This window comes from Pomacea canaliculata, linkage group LG10, assembly GCF_003073045.1.
Source record: "Pomacea canaliculata isolate SZHN2017 linkage group LG10, ASM307304v1, whole genome shotgun sequence".
NCBI lineage: Eukaryota > Metazoa > Mollusca > Gastropoda > Architaenioglossa > Ampullariidae > Pomacea > Pomacea canaliculata.
The window spans coordinates 4,032,435-4,055,352 of NC_037599.1; the positions used below are offsets into that span (position 1 = coordinate 4,032,435).

Sequence of the window (22,918 nt, forward strand, 5' to 3'; positions counted from 1 at the left end):
TCACAGTGTGATCACATGTAGAAAGATGAATTGATGCTGTATATGTACTATGGGGGTCAATAAAAAATTAATAATCTCCCCATCCAAGAAGGGATGGTCCATTAAAATCTTCCAAGAGGAGAACAGGGGAAGGAAGCTGCTTGACCAGCTCCTCGATCAGGACAGTGAGAAGGAAAGAGGCAGGCCGCTGTCACCCATCCAGAGAGAGGTTATGTGTCCACTCCAGGTACTAGAGCCAGACCGTCGGTCATGTGTTTCAGCGGATAAATGAACTGGCAGACCCATATAACCATTTGTCAATTGGTACCAATCAATTAATGAATGAAACAGTGAAACAAATAACAATGTAAACTAATAAATGGGACAAACGACAATATGACTGAAAGAAAACTACAAATTGCAGTCTGATTTCTAAAATTTTATTATCATTATTAATAATGCATGAATACAAGAATCAAAGCAAATAATGCCTCCAAACATGTAAACCCATTCTTGAAGTTTTCTGGCATGTTGTTTTTTTCTTTTGGAGGGGGGTATATACTTGACATAAACATAGACTAAGCTGCTTACAGCTCACATGCAGCTTGAGCATTCTGTGAACTAACTGTATGAGTAGTGATCACTGTGCAATAAGTAACTTAACTTCATTCAGCTGCTTGAGCAATTCTGGAAGAAAGAATATGTGTCAGGTATGCTAAAAGGCATACTACCTAGTCATTCTACCAATAGCAATGTACAGGTTGTTTTACTAAAGCCCACTATAGTCAATAATTAGGTAGCAGCAATGGCAGGCTAAATATAGAATGAAATATCTTTCAACTCTTTAAGTAGGTGATACTCATAAGTCGGATTCTTTTATCACTTATCAAAGTCTTGGTTACATTTGAATAGCTATCCTCATCATTCCTATTTAATGTATTTTATTAATATATAAAGTACAATTCACAGAAACGTGATCAGAATGATAATGTTATTTTAGATATGTAGTCTACAATAAAATATCATTGGACATGACCTTTTTCCTAGAAGATAATGAGAATTTTACTGATGGACCTCATAAATGAAACAGTTGTTTACTTGGATTTGGGGAATTGTAATGAATTGTACTTAGTTATTTAAAAAATAAGTTTGCACTTGAATTAGCCAAAAAAAAAAAAAAGCAAAACCAAACAAACAAGAATGTCGTTTTGTGGAGAATTCAGCTTTCATGTCCAGTATTCATCTGTACCAAAGAAATGTCTGTTGTAACCCCCCACCCCCACCCCCATCAACTAAATTACTTTTTGCTTGAACGGACATTTTCTTTTTAGACTTCCTTCACATGTAGCTGTTTTGAATAAAACCAAAGGATTAAAAAAAAAAACACCTGCCCAACAAACAGACAGCTGGAGTTTGCATACTAGTCTCATCTGCTGCAGTATCTGTTCCTGTTTGTTTAAAGATGTAATTAAAAAAAAATTATGACTTATTATTGAAAATAACTTGTGGCTGTTGTCCTTTTTTTGATAAGCTCCATATGGGATGCGGATGGTGTTATGTAATTATGATGGGCTTCTCATCAGTTTTAAAACTCTATACTTATTTGCCCACTTGCTCCACCTCTGGTCCTTATCAATGATGCTAAGCAGTCACATAGTGATAGCATTATGGAGAGTTGCAAAAGAATGACAAAATAAATGCTGACAGAATGAACACAGCAATGAGGCCTTTCGTCATTCATCCACCCCTTTAAAATGTGTTCAGTAAACCTAGAACACAATCAGAGGAATGATATTAACAAAATGTAAAAAGTAAACAAAAAACCCCAACAAAAACCCTTTTGTATGACTTCTTTCAATTACAAAACTTCAAAGTAAAATTCGTGGCATACAAGCCACAGCTTCATAACATCATCATCACTTTGGTGGCCATTTGTTATCCTGTTCTGAAACCTTTCAGAAACTCCAACACTCTTCAACAGCTTAAATGATTTAACATTAAAATGAATCTAGCAAGTATTTTGTCAGAACCACTCAGATTTAAATGTGGATATACACAGCACAACAGCAGCAAAAAAATACCAAGATCTTGGGATTCCAGCAATGGCACAGTTGCTTCATCAAGTACATGTTATTGCATATAGTATTCAGACACACATTGCTGGTCTCAAATGGAAGTCAAGGCTAAGGATGTCAGAGCTTCTTCAACAGGTGATACTGCATGAACCGAATGTTCATCTTTCCTTTTCAATCACCAAATACATGTGAATCTTTTCTGTTAATTCTTTACATTTCAGTTTCTAGCTCGTTCACCTAGAAGATGTACCTTTTTTTTGACCAAATAAGTTAGAATGAACTATAAGAGGAGCCTGGTGGAGTTTGACAGAGGACTGTTCAAGTAAACTATACAAGGTACAGCCCATTCAAATTACTTGGAAGGAACATCTGGTTTCAAAATCACAGTTCCCACCACCCCAGTGAAGTAGTCCAACCAGCTGCTGTATTCCTAGTATCATATCTGACAAGCACCAATCAGAGAAGGCTCGTTTTATAACAGGCTAAAGCAGCAGACAACACAAGATGACTAACAAACGCGTACTCCTCATATTCTCATCTGTATCCATATACATTTATGCATTATCTCCACTACACACACTGTTCCTGCAGACACCTACCCATCCACCCCATACAGATCTACTGAAAATAATCAATGAAGCAATGGCAGCAAACAATGAACAGTCTCCAAAACTTTTTAAAAAAATGCATTTTTTTTACATGGATAAAGTGGATATCACAATACTGTACAAATAATAAGCAGCTCATGCTCATGTAAAACAAGTTTTGTCCAGACATATCCCTCAAGTGCCCAAGCACTCACAGCTTGGATTTGAACTCTCTTGCACTTCTTTGGTAAAATAACATAAAAGAAATCACAAATCCTCCTTAACCTAAATGAAGGAAACACTCTTTAGGATGGACCATGTCAGTATATGACTGTAGAAAATTCACAGAACTTTCTACTTGATCCTATCACCAAGTGGAGCACTACAGACAGCTACAATTTAATTTTACCCATATGTACTCATCTTAAATGCACTTGCAGATATACACACATACACTCACTTGTAACTTGACTATAAAAAGAAAAATGACACTTACTGGATGGGTTAGCATACAAATTTAGCAAACAACTTTGGGTGGACATTTTCTTAGGTGATTAAAATACTGCTGTTCCACCCAAACATATCACTTTAAACATTCCATGTTTAGCGAGAATTACACTTTTATGAACATTAAAAAAGTATTCATGTTAGTAATTGAAAGCCTGTTCATAATATCATGGATATATAATTACTTCGTTCACATTAAAGAAAAACACCCCACATAAATGATTAACATATTGCCATCAAAGTTAAGAAAACAAAGCCTGAAATCCTTCATATCTTGGAGAAAACAATTGCAGCATTATGTTACTTATCTTTTTATTCATAACATTATAATGTTTAAAATTACTTTTCATGAAATGACTTGTAAATCATTTCTAAAAAATGCCCAACTGTAGTGTTAAGAAATCTACTAATACTGTATTTAGCAGTATAAATGATTAGTCTGACTGGAAGAATTTATTTACAAACTTCTTATACAAAATGAGAAATGAGACTTAATTTGAAAAGTGGAAGTTCAAAAAGCAAATGGAAAACTTACATATGTAGTTATTTTCATATAATTTCAAAGTTACTGTATTCACCAAGAACTTTATGTAAAGTCGATTTCACCCTTCCCTGAAATTTAAAAAAAAAAAAATACTGACAAAGTTTAGCAGAGCTCAAAAGACATTGCACTGACACTAGTGTAGCATGATGGTTTAAACAGCCACCTTTCATTTAAAAGCTAAATCAGAGTACAATTTCATTTTTAAATTTGTGGCTTTAATTCAGTATAACATACCTATTCCAAAAATCTGAAAAAAAACTGTTTAATCTGCAAGGGATTGACCTTAGAATATTGCAATATCTAATCTGGTTTTGGGGGAAAAGAGCAACATTTTTTTTTTTTTGGCAACGCTGCAAAAGTCATTGGCATATACTTGAAGCCCTTTTATGACATTAGTTATTAGGTCAACCCACAAGTGCTTTTCTAAAAAAGGAAATTAACATTCAATGCTAGAACCAGCTATTAAAGACTAAATACCAATATCTTTAACAATCTGGATGTCTTTTGAGATTTATTTTCCCAGGTACAATTTAGAGTCTACCAAACCACATACGATGAATGATGAAATTTTCCTGAGTGGATTCATGTTTAAGCTGACATTAAAAATAATTAAAGGAGGAGAAAAAAAACCAAAACAAAACAAAAACAGCTGCTTAAATTGTGAGGTGGTGGCAGCCATCTTTAATACTGCTGTGATTACCAACATGAGCTTTACGCCTATCTTTCCTTTTCTGGATACGCAGCTCACGTCTCCCGATTAAGTATCGCATAAGCCAGTCGAAAACATCAATTTAGTATGGTTGGAACTTACATCTTTACACAATATTCAGATTTACCTTTCTTGGTTTTATGGTGTCTTATTTACTTTTTTTCCTCTTGATTGATGAAATATCCTGAACTGATGGGAAGGTGTGCAAAATGATGCTCCTAGACAATGAAGGCCACAACTACTTCCTTGTGTCCAGACACTTCATGTTTTAAAGATGTCTTCAAGAAAGACCCTTCTTAAATGTGTTGAGAAGATTTTTAGAACACAAAGAAACAATTTTGTTAAAGACAATGTGTCTTTCCACTTGATTGTGCCATGTAATGCTGTGAAACCAGTAATGAAACTACAAAAATAAGAAAAAAAAAAACCAAACCACCAAACAAAAACAAACTTAATCTTAGGTTAACATAATCTTAGGCGGGTCTGACAAATTACTGGGTAACTGTCAAATTTTGTTCAAAAAAATAATCCTATTGAGTATACAGCTCATATTTAGCTATCACAGCAACACAATGTTCACAACTGTAAACGCACCAATGTGATGAAAATATGTTCACCCGATTAACTGTTGTGCATAAAAGGCACTTACTTGCACCCACAGGTCTGAACTTTACTTACTCTCCAAAAGCAAGGTGAATTGAGAATATACCCCTGCAGACATTCCTTTTTCATTTTAACTCAAACATACTGGCATGAAATATGCATAAATGAAAATTGCTTCATGCTGAGTCCCACTCAATACTGCAGAGGAAAAGTGGGACCATGATGTATGTACACAACAGAATACACTTAACATGATAGCAGAATTTGATCAAAAGACATGTCCACATTTACATAGCCACATTGTGGACTGGGTTTCATGCTGGTGCCATCTTCACCACTCATCATTTTGAAACTGTATTCAATTTTTTTCTTTCCTTGATTGCATGCTTAAATTTAGTACAAAGTTTAATGTAATGCATTTTCTTTTTTTTGCATTTTTCCTCAAGCAGTCTCAGTAGCTTTCACCATTGGTGCTACTAACAATGTTCCCTGGTATTTCTGAGTGAGTTCTGAAAACTGCATATGTGGGTGTTAACACCTCTTCTTCTCAATCAGGAGTATCTTAAGGATAAATGGTGCAGTCATCTAAAAATCTGGTCATGCAGAACAACCAAGCAGTAAGCTTAGCATAAAAAAGAAAGTTACAAATTAGCTTCAAGGAAAAAAAAACCAAAAGTCCCAAAACTGTAATGAACACAAAGAGAATCGCTTAAATGCAAATGACAAGAAATGATTGAAGACACGATGTTAAGGGGAAATTAATGATAACAAAACATTATCAATAAGGTCCCCTTTTTCTTTTTTCTGTTCCTAGTAATTACTATTCTGCTTAAAGTTGATAAAATTACTGACAGGTTTCCACACAAAATGTTCAAGCCCATTAGTCGCACAGACAGGAGAAATTTGTTACATGTGCTTCACAAAAACACAACCAAATGTAATCTTATTTCTTATTTTCTTGCTACACTCTTTCCTTGCTTTCCAGTGGAGTTTATCCAGAAAACACAAGTCAGTGATCACAAAAAAACTGCTTTTGTTTCAAGGCTTTGCCCCACTTCCTCACCCTCTTTTTTATCATTTTTAATCATCATGGATCAATCTTACCTATTTTTCAGAGAGGTCAACTGAGAAAATCAATATCCTGTAATATTTAGATTGCCCCACTAAAAAACTTTTAAACAGACAATCCTTTCAGGGCCAAACTTAGTTTATGGATGCTGGCAATCACAATAATCCCAGAATTGTGATTAACTGGGCAAACCATGAAAAATATGCCCTAGTTTCCAACATTCAGTGAAACAAGATGTGAGGTGCAAAATGCTCATATGTTGCAGGAACTTTTCATCTGCTCACAAAGATAGAAGGGGAGCAAAACGACATGATCTAAATCTTCCACCTTTATGGGTAACACAACAAATACAATATTTCAAAGTTTTCACATTTATCTTTTGCACTTTTGGACTACCAAAAAAAAACCCACCCTTTCCCCCCAGTATTTTAAAAAAGTAAATGATAAAATATGGTTACTTTTTAAATTTAACAGAAAATTTATGATTAAAAATAGGGATAATAAAGACAAATAAAACTACTATGAGAAAATACAATATTCAATAATAATAATGTGAACTTATAATGTGCAGCATTGTGACCAAGACAGATCACACTTTCTGCGCAAACCATTAATGATGAATGAAAGATAACAGCCAGTGGACAGTGAGGTAGGTATAGGATATTGAACAACATAATACAGTGACATGCTACAACAGTTAATCGTGCTATACGCTTCAAGCAGCAAAGGTGCAGTTATTTAAGATTAGTCAGAGGGAGGACAAAATGTGAAGGTCAGCTGAGAAACAGACTTGAGAGTGCCTATCTACAATGAATATAGCTCAAGCAGACTAGGTCTCAATTAGGAAGCAAACTAAAAGATCTAATGTCAGTGGATTACCCTATAAAAAACATCTGATTTTTATTTTGAAATAGTAAAAAGCCAAGGACAGAGGCATAGGCAATAGGTAGTTTGATACCCATGTGGTACTCGGAAGACTCTGAATGGAAAGGCAGTGAGCAAGAAAGAGGAAATGGGCTCCACCATCACAAAAAGTGAGGTCTCTAACAAATCCTTCCCCAGCGACTAAAAGGCTTCATGACTATCTTTATCTTTACCTGTTAATAGGGCAAATGCAAAGATATGAGCTGAAGAAAGTCAACTACTCCAGGCAATGACTTGAAATGACAACAAAAGACTAAGCGAATTGGAGAAAACCTGCAATGCAGACTTTCTTCCATGGTGGTATCAGTGTGACAAGAGAAAGAACGGAACGAAAAAATGGTAAGATTAATTATTTCCATTGAAATGTTGAAGTATGATGATTACAGAGAAATGAAGCTACACTGAAACAAGCTTGTTCACTTCATCAAAAACCTGACCCACTTTTGATGTCCTGAACTGTGTCATAAAAGCACATGGACTACAAAAATAAACTGAATTCTGATGCAAAATTGCTCAAGCATAGACTGTAATTAGACAAACATCCCATACATAAAAAGGCGTGGCTTTAAAAGCACTAAAGTGAGTTGCTTGCTCTTGTACAGTCTCAAATAATCCACCTTGGATGGGTTAAAATGCTCTGCATCTAATCAGTTGGGTCATGATAGTATTCAGTGAAGGTTAAGGCAATGTTCTTCAAACTGGGAGTGAATCTGAACAAATATCTTTTAGAAAAAAGAGCATGAGAAAAAGCTGCATACACGTGTTGCCAGCATTTCTGATAGTTCTCTTCAAAGCTCCGATTTTTTTAGCTTTTCTTTAAAAATAAATAAGCCAATATCGTTTAAACAAAAACTATTCCTTTGTTCATATTAAAGTCAGAATCAGTTTCCTGTGATATTAAAGAATTAATCTGCTGTTATTCTTGTTATCTGAATGTGAAGCTGAATGTAGCTTTTCAAATCAATGCGGAAATCTTAACAAAATGGAAACCACAACGATTGTTGTGAAAGCATTTCAACTTAAAAAAGCAGTTTAAAAAACTCAAACATCTCCTCAAATCATATAGTTTAGACAGCTGACACCATATTTAGTTTTTATATATGGATCAGATTAGGTGGAAAAAATTATATTATTACACATGTTCAATATCTTTTTTACTAGATGGTGGTACATTATCCTTGCCCCTAGTTCAAACCATGCATTTATGCCTCAGGAGCAATTTCTGTAAAAGTCAATGCAGAAGCCAATTAGTTTTAGTTCTTCACTTCAGGCTTTAATATTCCATCTGCAGACATATTCACTGTAGAGGTATATGCTCAGAGTTACTCCACTGGTTCAACATCATGAAACTTGTAATGTGCACACACTTCACAAATCTGGAGATGGTATGCTGTTCTTCCAGCATACATGACCTGTACTTTTACAGGTTCAGCATCTTTTTTCACCATCTGGCAAGCATCTCGGCAGACCTAAGTTGTATGACACAGTAACTCCACTCCATCCATGTAACACTTCCTCTTCAGTCTTGTAAAGCAAAAATGGACCATTATTTCAACAACTGATGAGGAGAGAGGAGGGGGTATCCAAACAGCTACATGATGCCATTTGATGTCAGTTTGGTTTTGTAAGCTTGGGTTTTCTGTTTGTTTATGGATCCTCCTGATTGATGTAAATAAAATGGACACCAGCACAAAGTCCTCTTACAGTCTGAGGTCTGGCTGGGAAGCCATCATAGAAATAAGGTGGGTGCCCACCATGCAAAGATTCTGGCTGTGATGAGAGGATGCCAAACAAAAGGGTGGTTGGCACTGGCTGTGCTTATATGATCTTGCTTCATGAGGCTGTGGCCAGAATAGGAAAGTTCTGTATGTCTACTCCAACACCATTCATGAAATCCTTTGGGCTGGATATGCACTCTTGGAGATGCAAGGTGACTTTGTCTCTATCAAGCTAGAAACAAAATCCAAATCTCTTGTTTGAATAAAGTATTAAATCATGCAAAATAAATTATTTAAAAATAGATTTACTTGGTAATATCATTAACTGAAGAGATGGGGAATAAGTAAATTAGATCTAGCTATACATACATATTCACATTCTGAAGATCATTATGATAATTAAACCCTTTTAAAAAGAACATCAGGGCTTCTGCTAAGGCTAAATTCTTTGGGGTCCCAGGGACCCCTTCTTCAGATTTTTAAGGGGTCCCTGTTCTTCGCCCAAATTTGAATGGGACCCCATTGACGAAAATTGAAGGGGTCCTCAGAACTTTTAATGCCTACTGTACGCAATTTTTGGCGTAAGCAGAAGCCCTGAACATTAAACTTGTCTGGTCTTTAAAAGCTATTTTTTTAATAACTCAGTTCTGATGCACTCAAATGCTAATGCCTAAATATTTGCTGCTGGCCTTAGACTCAAAGTTATTCTGAAAATTTTCTACTTCAAAACCATTCTAGGAAAAGAACTGGTGCAAAATTGTTTGCATACCTTGAAATTTACTACTTATTTGGTGTCAGATTTGAGTCTTAATGTCAATGTTCTATGGCTAGAAGCACAGCTCATGGTGTGCTATGCTAATTTAAAAGCTATTTCCAGTGAGTGTGGTGCAGATGCAGACTTCATCCAGATAACATGTCGGAAATCATTTTGTTCCTGTCCCTTTTTAAATCTCAAGGACAAAGGTGAAGGTTGTTCAACGCACGTCTCATAAGGATAAGATCATATACATTTGTATACATCATTATACACTGCCTACCTCATTAATGAAACCAAGATGTACCAACTCCTCTGCCATAAGTGCAGCTGTCAGATCATCTGTCCACTCAGTCTGTAAAAACCTGTTCATTTTGTCATCCATACGCAAAAGAATGTACAGCATAGATTTTCCATCATCAGCTGGTGGGCGGAATCCACACTGTATTGTGGTCACCATCCTGGTCTCAACATCACATGGCTCAGGTGTCTCAGACTTGACCGACTCTGCCAGTTCGGGTGTGATGGCTCGCGGTCGGGAAGGGGGAGGTTGCATCATTGCAAATGCTGTCAATGGGTAGATGCCATTTCTAGTAACACCAAAGTAAAAATATATATTTAACAAAAATGGAGTTTCAATTAAACTGAGATGTAGCATGATGAGGGGCTGGAAATAAATAAAAATGTCTGAACCCAAAGTATTTGTTAGAAATACTACTGCATAAACACCATCACGATTAAAAAAAAAACAAAAAACAACACCTTTTGAAAGTATCCCTTTTTCAAAGCACTAATATGCATGAAAGCTCAGTTTCTTTGCATACTTTGAATGATAATGTTCTCAGCTACTCAATCTGAAATAATAACAAAAAAATAAAATAGAAAAAAAAAATAAAAAAAGCCTGAGATGATTCAGAATGAACTCACTTTACATCCTCCAAGAACTTTTCCAGTTCAAAGGCAGGTACATTTGAAACCCTGCAAGAATTTTAAAGAACAATAAAAAGTAATGGCTACTGATATTAAAGAATAAGACAGACACAGTTTAGTCTTGTGATCATCAACAAACTCTAAACTGCAGGCACAACCAATAGCAGTGCTTAGTTCCATGGATTAGGTACAGGTCTGATAGATCAGAGAACAGTAAGGTGTAAGTGGTTCAAGAGTCTCTAGAACACAGTATATGTATGTGTGTGTGTATATATATATAAAAGGCAACATTATAATGATACAAAGCAGTGTGTGTGTTTGTTTTACACCATGCCAGTGACTAAGACTATATCATGGCAAGATACACTGGTGAGCTCACAGGTACTTTACAATGCAAACCATCTGTTATCTCCTTACTCTCTTAGCAAGACAGCAGGAGACTTGACTGGGTCTTTCAGAACTGTTTGACAATTTTATTTCTACTAAATTGGCATTGCAGAAAATTTCAACAAAGTAAAAGTCTTCAGTTTTAACAGTAGAACCTATGTGGTCTGGCCTAAAAATAGTTGAAATTAGACTATAACTCCACAGCGCTTCCCTTCGTTTTATATATATATAAAACAAGATAAATTCATGTATAGGCACACACGCAAACTTATTCCACCCCTACACTCTGCTGTACAAACTGTTTATGTATGGATGGAATAAAGTCCAACAGATATACTCATCATTTCCCACTGGCGAGTAATGATCTAGACCTTTCTGATTGCACCCTACCTCCAATCTTATAATAAAAGTGAATGAAAATGTTAAATAATAAAATTCCTTAACCACATATATCACAAATACAGACAACTTGATGACAACAGTTCTCAAACTGGCAATGTACATGAAACGAAGAAGTCTACAGGAAAAAAAAAAAGCTGACTCACTTCAGATTTACAGGTTCTCCCCCTCGAGAAGGAATAACAGCAATGATTTTGTTGGTATCACATTTACTCATGTATGTCTCATCCAGGCTTTCTTGTTGATCTGAAATACAATGGCATTATTTTCTATGCTTTAATACTTGAGGAATGGATAAGTACCGTCACCATGTTTGTCAAAGAATCTGTTTCAGATATGTGTAATTCTGTCTGAAGGGCATATATATATATACATCAGACCTGGGCAAAGGCCAGGCCCGCGGGCCGGATCCGGCCCGCCTACTGTCTCTGACTGGCCCGCCCGCTGGCGAAGAGATAGTATATATACTATATATACAGTATTGGGTAAAACTGAGTTAACTATATTAGTCCGGCCCTCTAAAACCATCCCAATTTCTCATGCGGCCCCTTGGGAAAATTAATTGCCCATCCCTGCTATACATGAACAAGTTCATGCATTGATGATGATGATGACAATCAAATGAATAAATGAACAAGTAAAAGGAAAGAGGGAAGGACTACCAAAAAAGTTTTTTTTTTCAGTGGTTTTAATCTTTGATTAAATGAATTAGAATACTGCATAAAGTAAGACATCACAGTGTAAAGATGTGGTGGATCTTTTACTTTTTAACATTTATTCCATGCACACAAATACACATCCATAAAATTCTGAAAAACATTTCATAAAATGAACTACTTCATTTAATCTATGTGTATATATATAAATTATTTTAAAAAGTTTCATACACTGTGAACTCTTGACAAACTTGTGGGCTGCCAATAGCTTCAAGGGGTGGACTTCAAACAAAACAGGGTGAAACAGCAATTCTCGTGCGGTTGGTCTCTTCTCTGGATCTTTCTGAATACACAGCTCCAAAAAGCTCTGGATAAAAAAAAAATGTAAAAACATGAAAGATTGGTAAATTTAAATGAATACATTGTTTACTGCATATGCCCGTATGCTGAAAGTACTGTGGTGAGATAGAGAAACACATTGCACACTGTGGAAGGGGGACTATTGTTGTATCTTCTTTACACAATAAACTGCCTAATCCAATGTACCAGCATCTCTTGTAATGAGGAATGTGAAAGAGAGGAATAAGAGGCAAGCAAGCAACAATCTTCTTATTTTGGGGGCCGTTTTACAAGCTAGCTAAGGCTGTCCAAGCATGGAAAATGACACATAATGATATGCCTAGTAATACCAAAGACTAACATAAGCACTCATGGGAACCCTCTAACAGATGTGTTCTCGCATACCACTCTCCCTTTCCTTTGCATTCCTGTCTTAAACATCCAAGAAGATTGGCCTTAAAGCCTGGCTGATGGTTATGGGCTAAGCAAATCTCTGGCTTCTCATGCACATCTTTACATTACCCATCCTTAGCACTTTACAGCACTTTATGTTAGAGGTTGAAATTTTTGAATTTCTACATAAAATTCATGTATGTGACCTACAGAAAATCAAAGAACAAGAATTTGAAGAGAAATTAATTTTTTTCCAATAATGGAATGCAAGGCATAAATGGGTTATCTATAATAGAAAAGAACATTCTTAGATGCTAAAGGTTTTCATCCAAAATTAACATAGCTATACTGACCCTCTGCAATGGGTTCTCCAGCATATCTAGGGTAGCATCTATGTCCTCTTGAGAGACAGTACCACTTTCTTCATTACCATGGATTCCCAAGGCTGCCATCTGTAAGATACAGGCTCAATGATTTTCAAAAGTTTTAGTTTTAAAAACAAATGAGAAAGTCTTTATAAACACAACCTGAGCCAAAGTATCTGCAAAAACATGCAAGAAGGCATTACATTTTCTTTACAGCTAAACTGTATTACATGTCGTTTTGAAAGAATTCTTTCTCATGAATAAACCATCACTTGTAATGCTACAGACACCAAGATGCATTGACTTTCATATACCCATTGATGTAAATTTGTGAAATCTGGTAGAGGAATTTGCCGGAAGAACTAATTCGTATGGCGTTGGACAAAAAACATCTAGCATCAACATGTTTGTACAATCATAGTAGAAAGATGAACCTAGGGTATGTGCAAATCTGATTTGAGATACCCTTAAAGACTTGAGAATAGATGAAAAATAATATGACATGACTTCTCTCTGTATTTTTGTCTCACCAGATGTCTTGTTCTGTTGCTGGACTTTGTTTTGATGTGTTTTGGCTCATGCTTACCTTGGACATTTGAATGTGCTACCCTCTTTCATCTCGGTGGCACTTTTTTTTATTTTGACAGGTGCCAATGTGAATTCACAGGTTTCCTTTTGCCCCTCACATTTCTGTGCTTGTGTGTGTGTGTGCATGAGATAGGGCTTCCTTATCCTGTCTGAATTTGGTGTAGGGACTACAAATTGTACCTTATAATGAACACTTTTCTTTCCTCAAGCTTGGAGTAAACAGTCCCATGAACGAACACACATAATTAAAATGTTACCTTACAATATCACTGCTTTTATAAAGTGAGGATCTGAACAACAGAAATCTAACATCTCTGGCTATGAAAAAACACCACCAGACTCTAGGCATATTGTATACATTCACTTCACATGAATGTCTTGTCACAGATTTCCTATTTAGTGCTTTTTGTGAAGCACATTGAGCTTGCTACCTTTGCGCTGTATACGTGCTCATATTATTATTATTAATCTCAGACCATATCATGAACAGGGAGAAATGTCTTGTATAGAACTTTACAACTGACCACATGGGCAGCTTAGCCTAGAACTACAACATTTATCTTGAGAACTAAAGTCACATAATGCAATACCAAAATGAAGAAAATGTGATTAGTAATTGTAATGATGAGAAACATTGAGTACTAGATGATTTAAATGTTATTTTTTTTTACAAAGTGATGAATGTGAGATATTGCCATCAAAGCACATGTTCACTGGCACAGCCTGGTTAGGTACATGTGGATTGTGATGCAGATTTCAGATGTTTGTAAATTAGTGTACGAGTATGATCATAGCCAGGTGTCAGATCAACAGAGCTGTCAATCAACATCACCAAAAATTACTGTTTTTAACTGACTCGCCAAAATACCCCACTTACCCAGCGTTGTACTTTTACGTGAATAAAAGTTATTGCCAAAGTTGCGTGATAGGAACAAGCTTTCGTGACAAGAAGCCCTTTTTGTCTAGGGTTGACCCTTGTAATACCATGTGGCAAAGTAAGATGCAGGGTTACTAGTGGTTAATTGTCAACAACATTGTTTTCATTCCTTTAAAATTTTATAAAAACAATTGTAATATCTTTAAGTAATTAATACATGGAACGTCCAATATTTGCTGTATTATTGCATGTATGAGCAGTTACTACAGTTGATCTCTTGCAGATCTAAATTTGATACTTTGCAGCTGAACAGGCAACTAAACATGCTCAAAACAAAAGTGATAGAGGTAAGTGGATACAAGCTTACCTCAAGAGCACACATTCCAAAAGCATATATGTCCACTTTTACTGTGACTGGACTGGAACCTGCACATTCATTGCATTATCAAGGAGTATCTGTTAGTATGCTTCCTGGCACTTATGATAAGCTGTACAAGTGTTCTGATCAGCGTAATTTTTGTATTTCTTTGTATCAAAAATGCCAGTAAAAATTTACAAGTTCCAACCACTTGTTGTGCATTAAAGATCTTTTAGCAGTTGACACAAATTATAAAAGACTAATCTCAATAATGCCTTTAGGTAAGCTGTGATATATTCCTTTAAAAGCTACATTTTTTCCATTTATTATAAAATATATTCACTAACATTAATGTCTAAGATGGAAAGCCACATGTCTTACAACACTAAAACAGAAATTAAAAAAAAAGAACTATAACAGACTCTCTTATACAGTTATCTTCATTGGTTTAAATCAATGGTAGAAATAACAGTAGGGCTTGTTCTTGTCTTCCAATTTAAACTGGTAATAAAATAATGGATAGGTCTTACAAATAAAACTGCATGAATACATTTAATTCCCAGTTTATCGCAATGTTAACAATGGACTTTGGAAAAAGTTATAAGATATGAATGCATGAAAGTTCTCTAATTTTATTTTCACAAAGACTAGGGCAACCAACATTCTTGACAGATTAACAGAATCTTTTCCAAAGGATCAAGAGGAGAAAATATAAAATATAAGTAAGAAAGAAACTGACCATAATAATGTTAATGGAAACAGACTTAAAAACATGTGAAATGCTTAAAAATCACTTTCAAAAATAAATCTATTACAGTAGATGCTTCAGCCTTGTAATTAACAAATACTACTAAATATGAATTTCTGACCTCCATACTCCGGAGCTACACAATGCATGTTCTTGATGTTTTCCGACAAGTTTTCACATGCAGGTGGATAGCATCTGGTGCCACTGTAGAGCAAAAAGCACTGGATAAAAGGTACACAAATTGCAAAGGATACAAAGTTATTTTCCTACAACCTTCTTAGCTCTTGACTGGAAAATGTTTGTATTATGTTTTAATATATTTCAATGTCCTCAAATCATTGCAATGTAAAAAAAACATGTATATGCATACAATGTTCTCAGATGTGATAATGCCCTTAATGATATTTTGAAAAATGAATATTTTACTTTTTATTGTTAGATGTTGCAAATTTAAAAGCCTAAATTAAATACTTAAATTAAACTATCTCTCACAAGATCTAGTATTGATTAACGGTATCATAAACAGACTGAACGTGGTGGAAAATGGAAAATATCACAAAAGAAGTTTCTTACTCTGGAAAATAATGTTATCAAGATAACATTCACGATTAGAAATTTATCATATGGTCTTCACATGCAGTTACAGCATTTTCCCAACAGCCTATGCACCTTTTCACATGATGCATCTATTATTAATAAACTTTGGTATAGGAAATCATGCATTCAGAACAATGTCAAATGTTTTATACTTTATGTTTACTGCATCAGAGGTCCAAGAGAAGAACAATATGAAGTTGATTTCTTACACAGTACATAGAACACATTAAATGAAAGAATAATTTGTATGCTGCATACCTAAAAAAGAGCTACACGTTTCCAAATCTTTAAGAATTTACATCCAAAGGAAGCTACCAAACATGCACACACGCACACACAAACGCACGCAGGCGCACACACATGTGCACATAAATAAAGAGCTTTAAAGTCTTACAATCTCAAGAAGCTAAATAAAACTAGATTCATAAAAAGGAGCCACATTCAATGAGGTAGAATTACAGTTTTTTAAAAACAATATATTGACATCAAGACAAAAAAAGCATCAGCACATTGCTACACATTCTATAAAACAAGGTTTGCATCTTGACAGACCTCAATACAAATCATCACAGAGCATAGAAAAGATGCAAAAAAAAACAAACCACAAACAAACAAAAAAAGCATAAAGCACGAACTAATTGCTCTACCAGGTCACAAACAGCATGAAGAGAGACAGGAGAGGGAACATGGGGATAGAGAGGGTTGAGAAAATGTGGGATGAGGGAGAGGCAGGAGCAGAAGGATGACAATATCTGTATCAGACATGTTTAACTTTCTATCATTCCAAAATGGAGGTATATATTTAAACGCTTAGAATGCAAGAAGCCTTTTTAAGAAATGACTTTAAAACAAAAAAAACCTGACAGACTTTTGGTCTAGACTATGACATTACAACAGCACTGTTTTTTTTAAAGTTATGTAGACGGTAGGGTCTACACTAAATGCTGTGCTAGCATAAAAGCACAAAGGTAAAACAAGAGAGGGAGGTGGAAATCGAAGAATAAGTTTAAATCACACACACACTCCCACACAGAGGTGAAATAAACAGCTTCATTATTTAAAATATGACACATTAAATTGTGAAGTTGGGAAAACATTGCACTGTTGACAGAAAAATTTGGGACTGTGCATAAATATGGATTTTGTACAATACTATTTCCTGCTTGCACCAAGCACTAACCTATGACTTCCATGATTACAACATAGCCAAGGACTGAAGCCCTGACACATTGACAGGATGATGAATATGCTCTTCGGATTGCTGTGAGCTACAATGGAATGATGGACGATATAAGAGGAATAGTTATTTAATATAGTTGTTTCAGTTTTTTATACCATGGACATGAAATATTTATCGTATGCATCAGAAACAAAATTACCAAGAACAAAGCCAGAAGTGAAAGGTTAAAAGAGCATACATCTTCCAAAGTAGTATTAGCTGCAAAAGCCCTCCATTTCTATCATTTAGACTGACACTTACCGTAGCTGAGAGAAGGTGCTGAAATGTCCATAGCATTAGTTCATAATGCAAATAAGCATATAACTAATGCAGATGTCTTTAATAAATGTTAAAGTTATATTTGTCAATAAATATTTAGCTATCTACCATTAACAGGTGGGTGGGTGGATCCATGTGGAGAGTGAAAAAAAAAAACAAACAGGAAATAAAAATTAATGCTTGTTGTTTTTAAATGCAACATTTATATTAGATTTTAAATGCATCATTTAACATTAGTTTTCAGAAAATATTTACCAAGAATATTTTTTACAAAATGAATGACTAATCTGAGCTAGGTAATGAATTTTTTATGCTGAAAACTAACTGCATGGATGAAAATATGGTCTTTAGTGTTTAAAACAAATTCTCTAATCCTGGATACAATACTACTTATTATCAATTCTCTAGCACAGAGCATAAGAAAGCCAAACTGATCTTTTGAACTAATAACAATTTTTTAAACACTGATATATATATATAACATCTGTCACTCCAATTGCACATCAAGCACTGACTCTCTTGTAAATTTTCCTTTGAAAGATTATTCATATTGGGTTGGCACAAGCCTGCTGATGATTATTTACAGATGATGCTGACCATGTAAGCCATGTGAACCAATGACTATTACATGCATGTATATGCACAGATGCATGGGCAGTGTGTGTATGCACCTACTTCAGAATCTTCCTCGTGAATGCACACCATTCTCTATGCAAAATGTGCAAATCTGTGGCAAACTGTCCTCACATTTAAAAAAATAATGTATTTACTTCGTTTGTGCGTGAAGTAGTCATCTGAGTCTTTGAGTAATGGAGCAAGAGACAAAATCATGGTGTTAATAAAAAGTCATAATCTGCAGGGGCTAAACTTATATATGATACGATCTGCACGCTCTAAAAACATTACATCCAGCATTTGCTCTTAAACAAGATTTTGACAGTCAACGTTGGCAGACTGCACTTCAACTGTGTTCTTCATTTTTGATTTTGCCAACTTTCTTCCCTAACTTGTTAAAATCATCATTACTTTAAAAAAATAATGTGTGCCTTGGCTCATTGATGCGAACTGTCTCTGATTATTCACAAAGGTAATAAGTATCTTTAGTAAGCAAACAGTTATGAGGACAAGTAAATACAGCTCAACAAATATCAACCATACTGCACTTGCTTTCTATGATTCCCTCTGTCTAGTCACCATAAGCTGCAGTCTTAAAGCATGCATCAAAGGAAAAATAAATGGGGAAGGATATCTGGAAAGGGCAGGCGTTCAAACAGTGCAGATAGAAGAGGAAGGCTGAACTTATGACAGTGAAACACAGCTCTATAAGTATGCTAAGCATAAAAAAAAACAAGCAGCATTAACTCTTACCCGATCCAATCTTGATGAGGCCATTGTGCTGGATGAAGATTGTGTCACAAGCTAGATTGCCATGAATGATCGGTGGGTCACAGGAGTGTAGATAGCTAAGAAAGATGAAGCAAATCTTGCCACCAACCCACTTACAAACATGCAAATAATTGCCTTTGCAGATTCATAAAGTTGTTTTTAAAACAAATACCAAATTATCATTTCTGTAAATAAGTTTTTCTCTATCAAGTATCTTGCATTTTATCTTTCTGGATATTACCAGAACAAAAACAAAACCAAAAAAAAAAAAAAACTGTGTAAAGTAACAGATTAGAGTCCATTTCAAAGCCTGTTTTACCACTAATAATACTTGTATCACACATTTCTCTACACTGAGGGAAGATCAATGCACCTTACACATGAATTGTTGTCCTACACATTTTTTTAAACAGCTATTGAAATGCTTTTGCATTAAAGATTCTTAAAGAATAAAGGATAACTATGGGAATAAACAACAGACAGGAACAACATCTACAGTACTAGATCTTAGAGAATGGCAGAGAACTAACATTGGGATTTGCTGATCTTCCTGTGGGCTGTCTAAGAAACTAAAGTTATTGATAAAAAACTACAACCTGTTACACTCAAGGTGTAAGCAAGTCTTTAATAAATGCCACAAATGTCAGTTACAACAATATGAAACATACCTCAATGCAGACAAAATCTGGGTGCACCATCTCTTCCATGCCTGAAGAAATAATTATGTGACTATAAACTTAAGAAAACTGATTACTTTTATATTTATTATTTTAAGCAAATGACATCTTAACAGATTTGAAAAATCCCTCATTTAAGCCGAAAATTCAAAGCAAGGTTCAATCCCAATTAGTTTAAATATAAACTTAACAATATTAAACCAAAGTGAAAAGAAACTTGCTTTGTCATTATGTTGTGTTTATTTGGTTAAGCAGGACTGGTTTTTCGAGATATTTAAACACCATAAGAATTTTTCTAAATTTCTTAGCATGTTATTGAACAAGTCTTTTACCCTGATAAAATGAGAATAAAGATAAAATACTGCTACGTATTGCCATTAAAAGAAAGTAAGTTCATTATTACCAGATGATCACTAACCATGAACCAGAATGTTTAATTCATTTTTTCATTCACAATTATGTTTCAAGAGTCTCTGTAATTTAATATTGATATTCGTCCAGTCTAACTCCCTCCTTTTAATGAATGATTATGTTAATTTGTCTTGGCTACTGGAACTGCACATCAAGCAATCACTACCAGGAAAAGCCACACAATGATCAACATTCAGAATCAGCTTGTACAAAAATTCTAGTCAGGATTTTAGAACCAAATAATGCATAATTTTACTCTGCTGTAAACAATTCCAGATTAACATTTAAAAAAAAAAAAATTTGGTTGGCGATAAACCCACTCCAGCCATACCCTGAGTTGGAATGTTTTGTTATTCTTCTTGGTCTTTTTCAGGAACTGTTTCAAGGAGCCAGAGGACATGTACTCTGTTATGAAAATAACCTGAAAACAATGCACCAATTCAAAAAATAAACAATGCTTCCAGAAAGAAATAATTATTAACAAGGACAATAATTATTATTAGTATATAAAGTATCAAACTGGTTGGCTTTAGAATTTTTTCCCCCTGATGAGTTGTAGCTTGTGCACACAACAGTTGAAGGATCATTTTCATTGTCAGAACAATGCTGTGGCTACATTACGCAGCAAGCAGAAATTTGTCAGCAATTCAAGATTTCTGTTTGCAACTATGTAACTTCGATGCAGATACTTTTAACTGAATGCAAGGTATATTGAAAAACTGTGGAACTGGAGCTAAGGCTTTCGTTCATTAGGGTTTTACTGACAGTGTAAAATCACTTTCCAACAGTCAAAGAAATCAACAGAGTTTGATATGAAACCATTTTATAAAGATATGCTAGACTTACACGAGGTTTTTCTCCCTTAGTGTCAGTCCAGTACTTATGGAACTTAACAATATTTGGATGATCCAGCTGGATCAAGTTGTCAAAAACTTGACGAATCTTGTCCTGTAAAAACAGATACCTAGATCATAAAAAAACTTAAATAATCTTTGCTAAACTGAAATCCAGATTAACTTCTGGTGCCTCTCAAGATATTCCAAGAAATTTTAATTAATATGAAAAAAATAAGGATTAGGTTATTTTTGATTCAGATTTTTTTCAGACCTGACATTGACAGTGTAGATACATTCTAGATGATATATTGCAGTTGCCAAATGGTTGCTGAACTGAAAAACTGATAATCTTACCTGTTGTGATCTGAAATTTTTCTTTTCAGAAAATTGCACTTCATTCCAAACAACTTCTACTCCTTCTTCTGTGTCCATAGCAAGAAAAGCATTATCTATGCCTGGAACATCTCGCTGCTCAACCTGCACATAATGTAAATTTAATAAATTCAAAAAAAAATCTGGTCCTAAGGGCTGATTTTATTTATTAATTAGCTACAACTTACATTCTCTGCTAATGTAACATTGTTTCCATCTTCAAGAATAAATGTTTCTACAAATGTGAAATGCAACAGTCATCAGTGTCAAAACATTCTGACATTATTCAAACATTTGTTCTACATGCAGGTACTGTCAGACAAAAACAATGAATGCATCCCTCAGCATTGCTGACAGAGAGGGGGGCAGCTGCTGGGAGATTTTATCACTGAAAACCTATGCATGTGTATTTTGCAAAGGTATGTGTAAACAGTTTGGCACATTGCCCTGAAAAATCAAAACAATAACTATGGACTTCGTAATGTTAACTAAGAAATCAAACCCAGGCAAGATGATCAAAAGGTCACAAGTGAAAGGTGATGTATGTAGACTTAATAACTGTGACCTACAAATATTTCACAAAAGAAATTTTTTTAAATGTATGATAGTAATAAACGCAAGATTTGTATAGCACATACTCTCGTAAGGAGCATGCTTGTAGCACTTAAGAACAAGAATGAGACATGGACAACATATGAGGGACAGAAGAACAAACAAACAGCATGTGAATGATGGAAGGATAAACAACAGTACTGATGATGAATAAAAGACAAATACAGAAAATGCAAATAGGAACTAAGTAACAAGGACTAAGAGTATCTTGATTTTGTAAAGGAAGACAAGTAGGGAAGTAGCCATAACATTCATAAAATTAAACTACCTTCTCAAATTAATTTATATACAGTCTTGCTGTACTTTGGCAATCCTGGGCTGACATTTAAAACTCTAATTAGTTTTCTTAGCAATACATAGCTTCATTTGTGAGACTAAACGCATTAAGTGATATATATAATTCTGGCTTCATATACTGCTGCTTTTGTCTTTTATGTACAGGTATCATTAATGTTTCATTTTAGATTCTAATTTCATTGTTTTCTAGAACTAAACCCTTCCCGCTTCATATTTCCCAGTTATTAGTTCTAATTTTTTTTTTTGTTTTTGTTCCTTATTCTCTTTATGTATTTGTTACTTGCGTACCAGTTTATATGGAAAATTGTTCTTTAGGTACCCCGTTCTAAAATTAAGATCAAGTTTGTATTAAAAAATAGAAAATACAGCAAAAAATGTATATCTCCTATTCTTCAAATAAGCCAGCAAATAAATACATCTCTCTTTTAAACACACAAACTACAGACGACTGTGAAATGCATCGTCTAATGACAAATGCACACACCTCCTCTCGCCTCTTTTGCCACCGTCCGCAAGGACTCTCTTCAAGAACTCCACTTTCATCGTCAGATTCGTCACCACTTTCTGGAGGTATATTCGGTGGTTTAACCGGTAAGACAGTCGACTTTTCAGGTTCTGGCTCTGACATATTGTAATCCGGCAATTCCTCTGAGTAGTCTGAGATCGTGTCTTTCTACAAAACGACGGAACAGCTCTGCTAAAGAGAGCTACAGAAGATGGCGA

The 22,918-nt window shown here is 34.9% G+C and overlaps 1 protein-coding gene across 1 annotated transcript; it reads right to left on the bottom strand.

Moving 5' to 3' along the window:
- Positions 1-403: 403 nt before the first annotated feature.
- Positions 404-22,888, bottom strand: LOC112573273 (nuclear receptor-binding protein-like). Its single transcript, XM_025253489.1, has 15 exons — positions 22,680-22,888; positions 21,269-21,391; positions 20,925-21,026; positions 20,410-20,499; positions 19,659-19,699; positions 18,973-19,067; positions 17,287-17,374; positions 15,631-15,713; positions 14,771-14,829; positions 12,927-13,025; positions 12,073-12,208; positions 11,332-11,431; positions 10,397-10,447; positions 9,753-10,059; positions 404-8,947 (listed from the first exon to the last, which is right to left on the bottom strand). The coding sequence occupies exons 1-15, from the start codon at positions 22,821-22,823 to the stop codon at positions 8,831-8,833; spliced, it is 1,635 nt and encodes a 544-aa protein (XP_025109274.1). The 5' UTR covers positions 22,824-22,888; the 3' UTR covers positions 404-8,830.
- Between the last annotated feature and the right edge of the window lie 30 nt (positions 22,889-22,918).

Coding starts and splice junctions, on each gene's coding strand:
- LOC112573273 (XM_025253489.1), bottom strand. CDS start 22,823: ATGTCAGAGCCAGAACCTGAAAAGTCGACTGTCTTACCGGTTAAACCA. Junction 19,700..20,409: donor ACAAAACATTCCAACTCAGG/GTATGGCTGGAG, acceptor TTATTTCTTCAG/GCATGGAAGAGATGGTGCAC. Junction 17,375..18,972: donor CCTCATCAAGATTGGATCGG/GTAAGAGTTAAT, acceptor ATTCCATTGTAG/CTCACAGCAATCCGAAGAGC.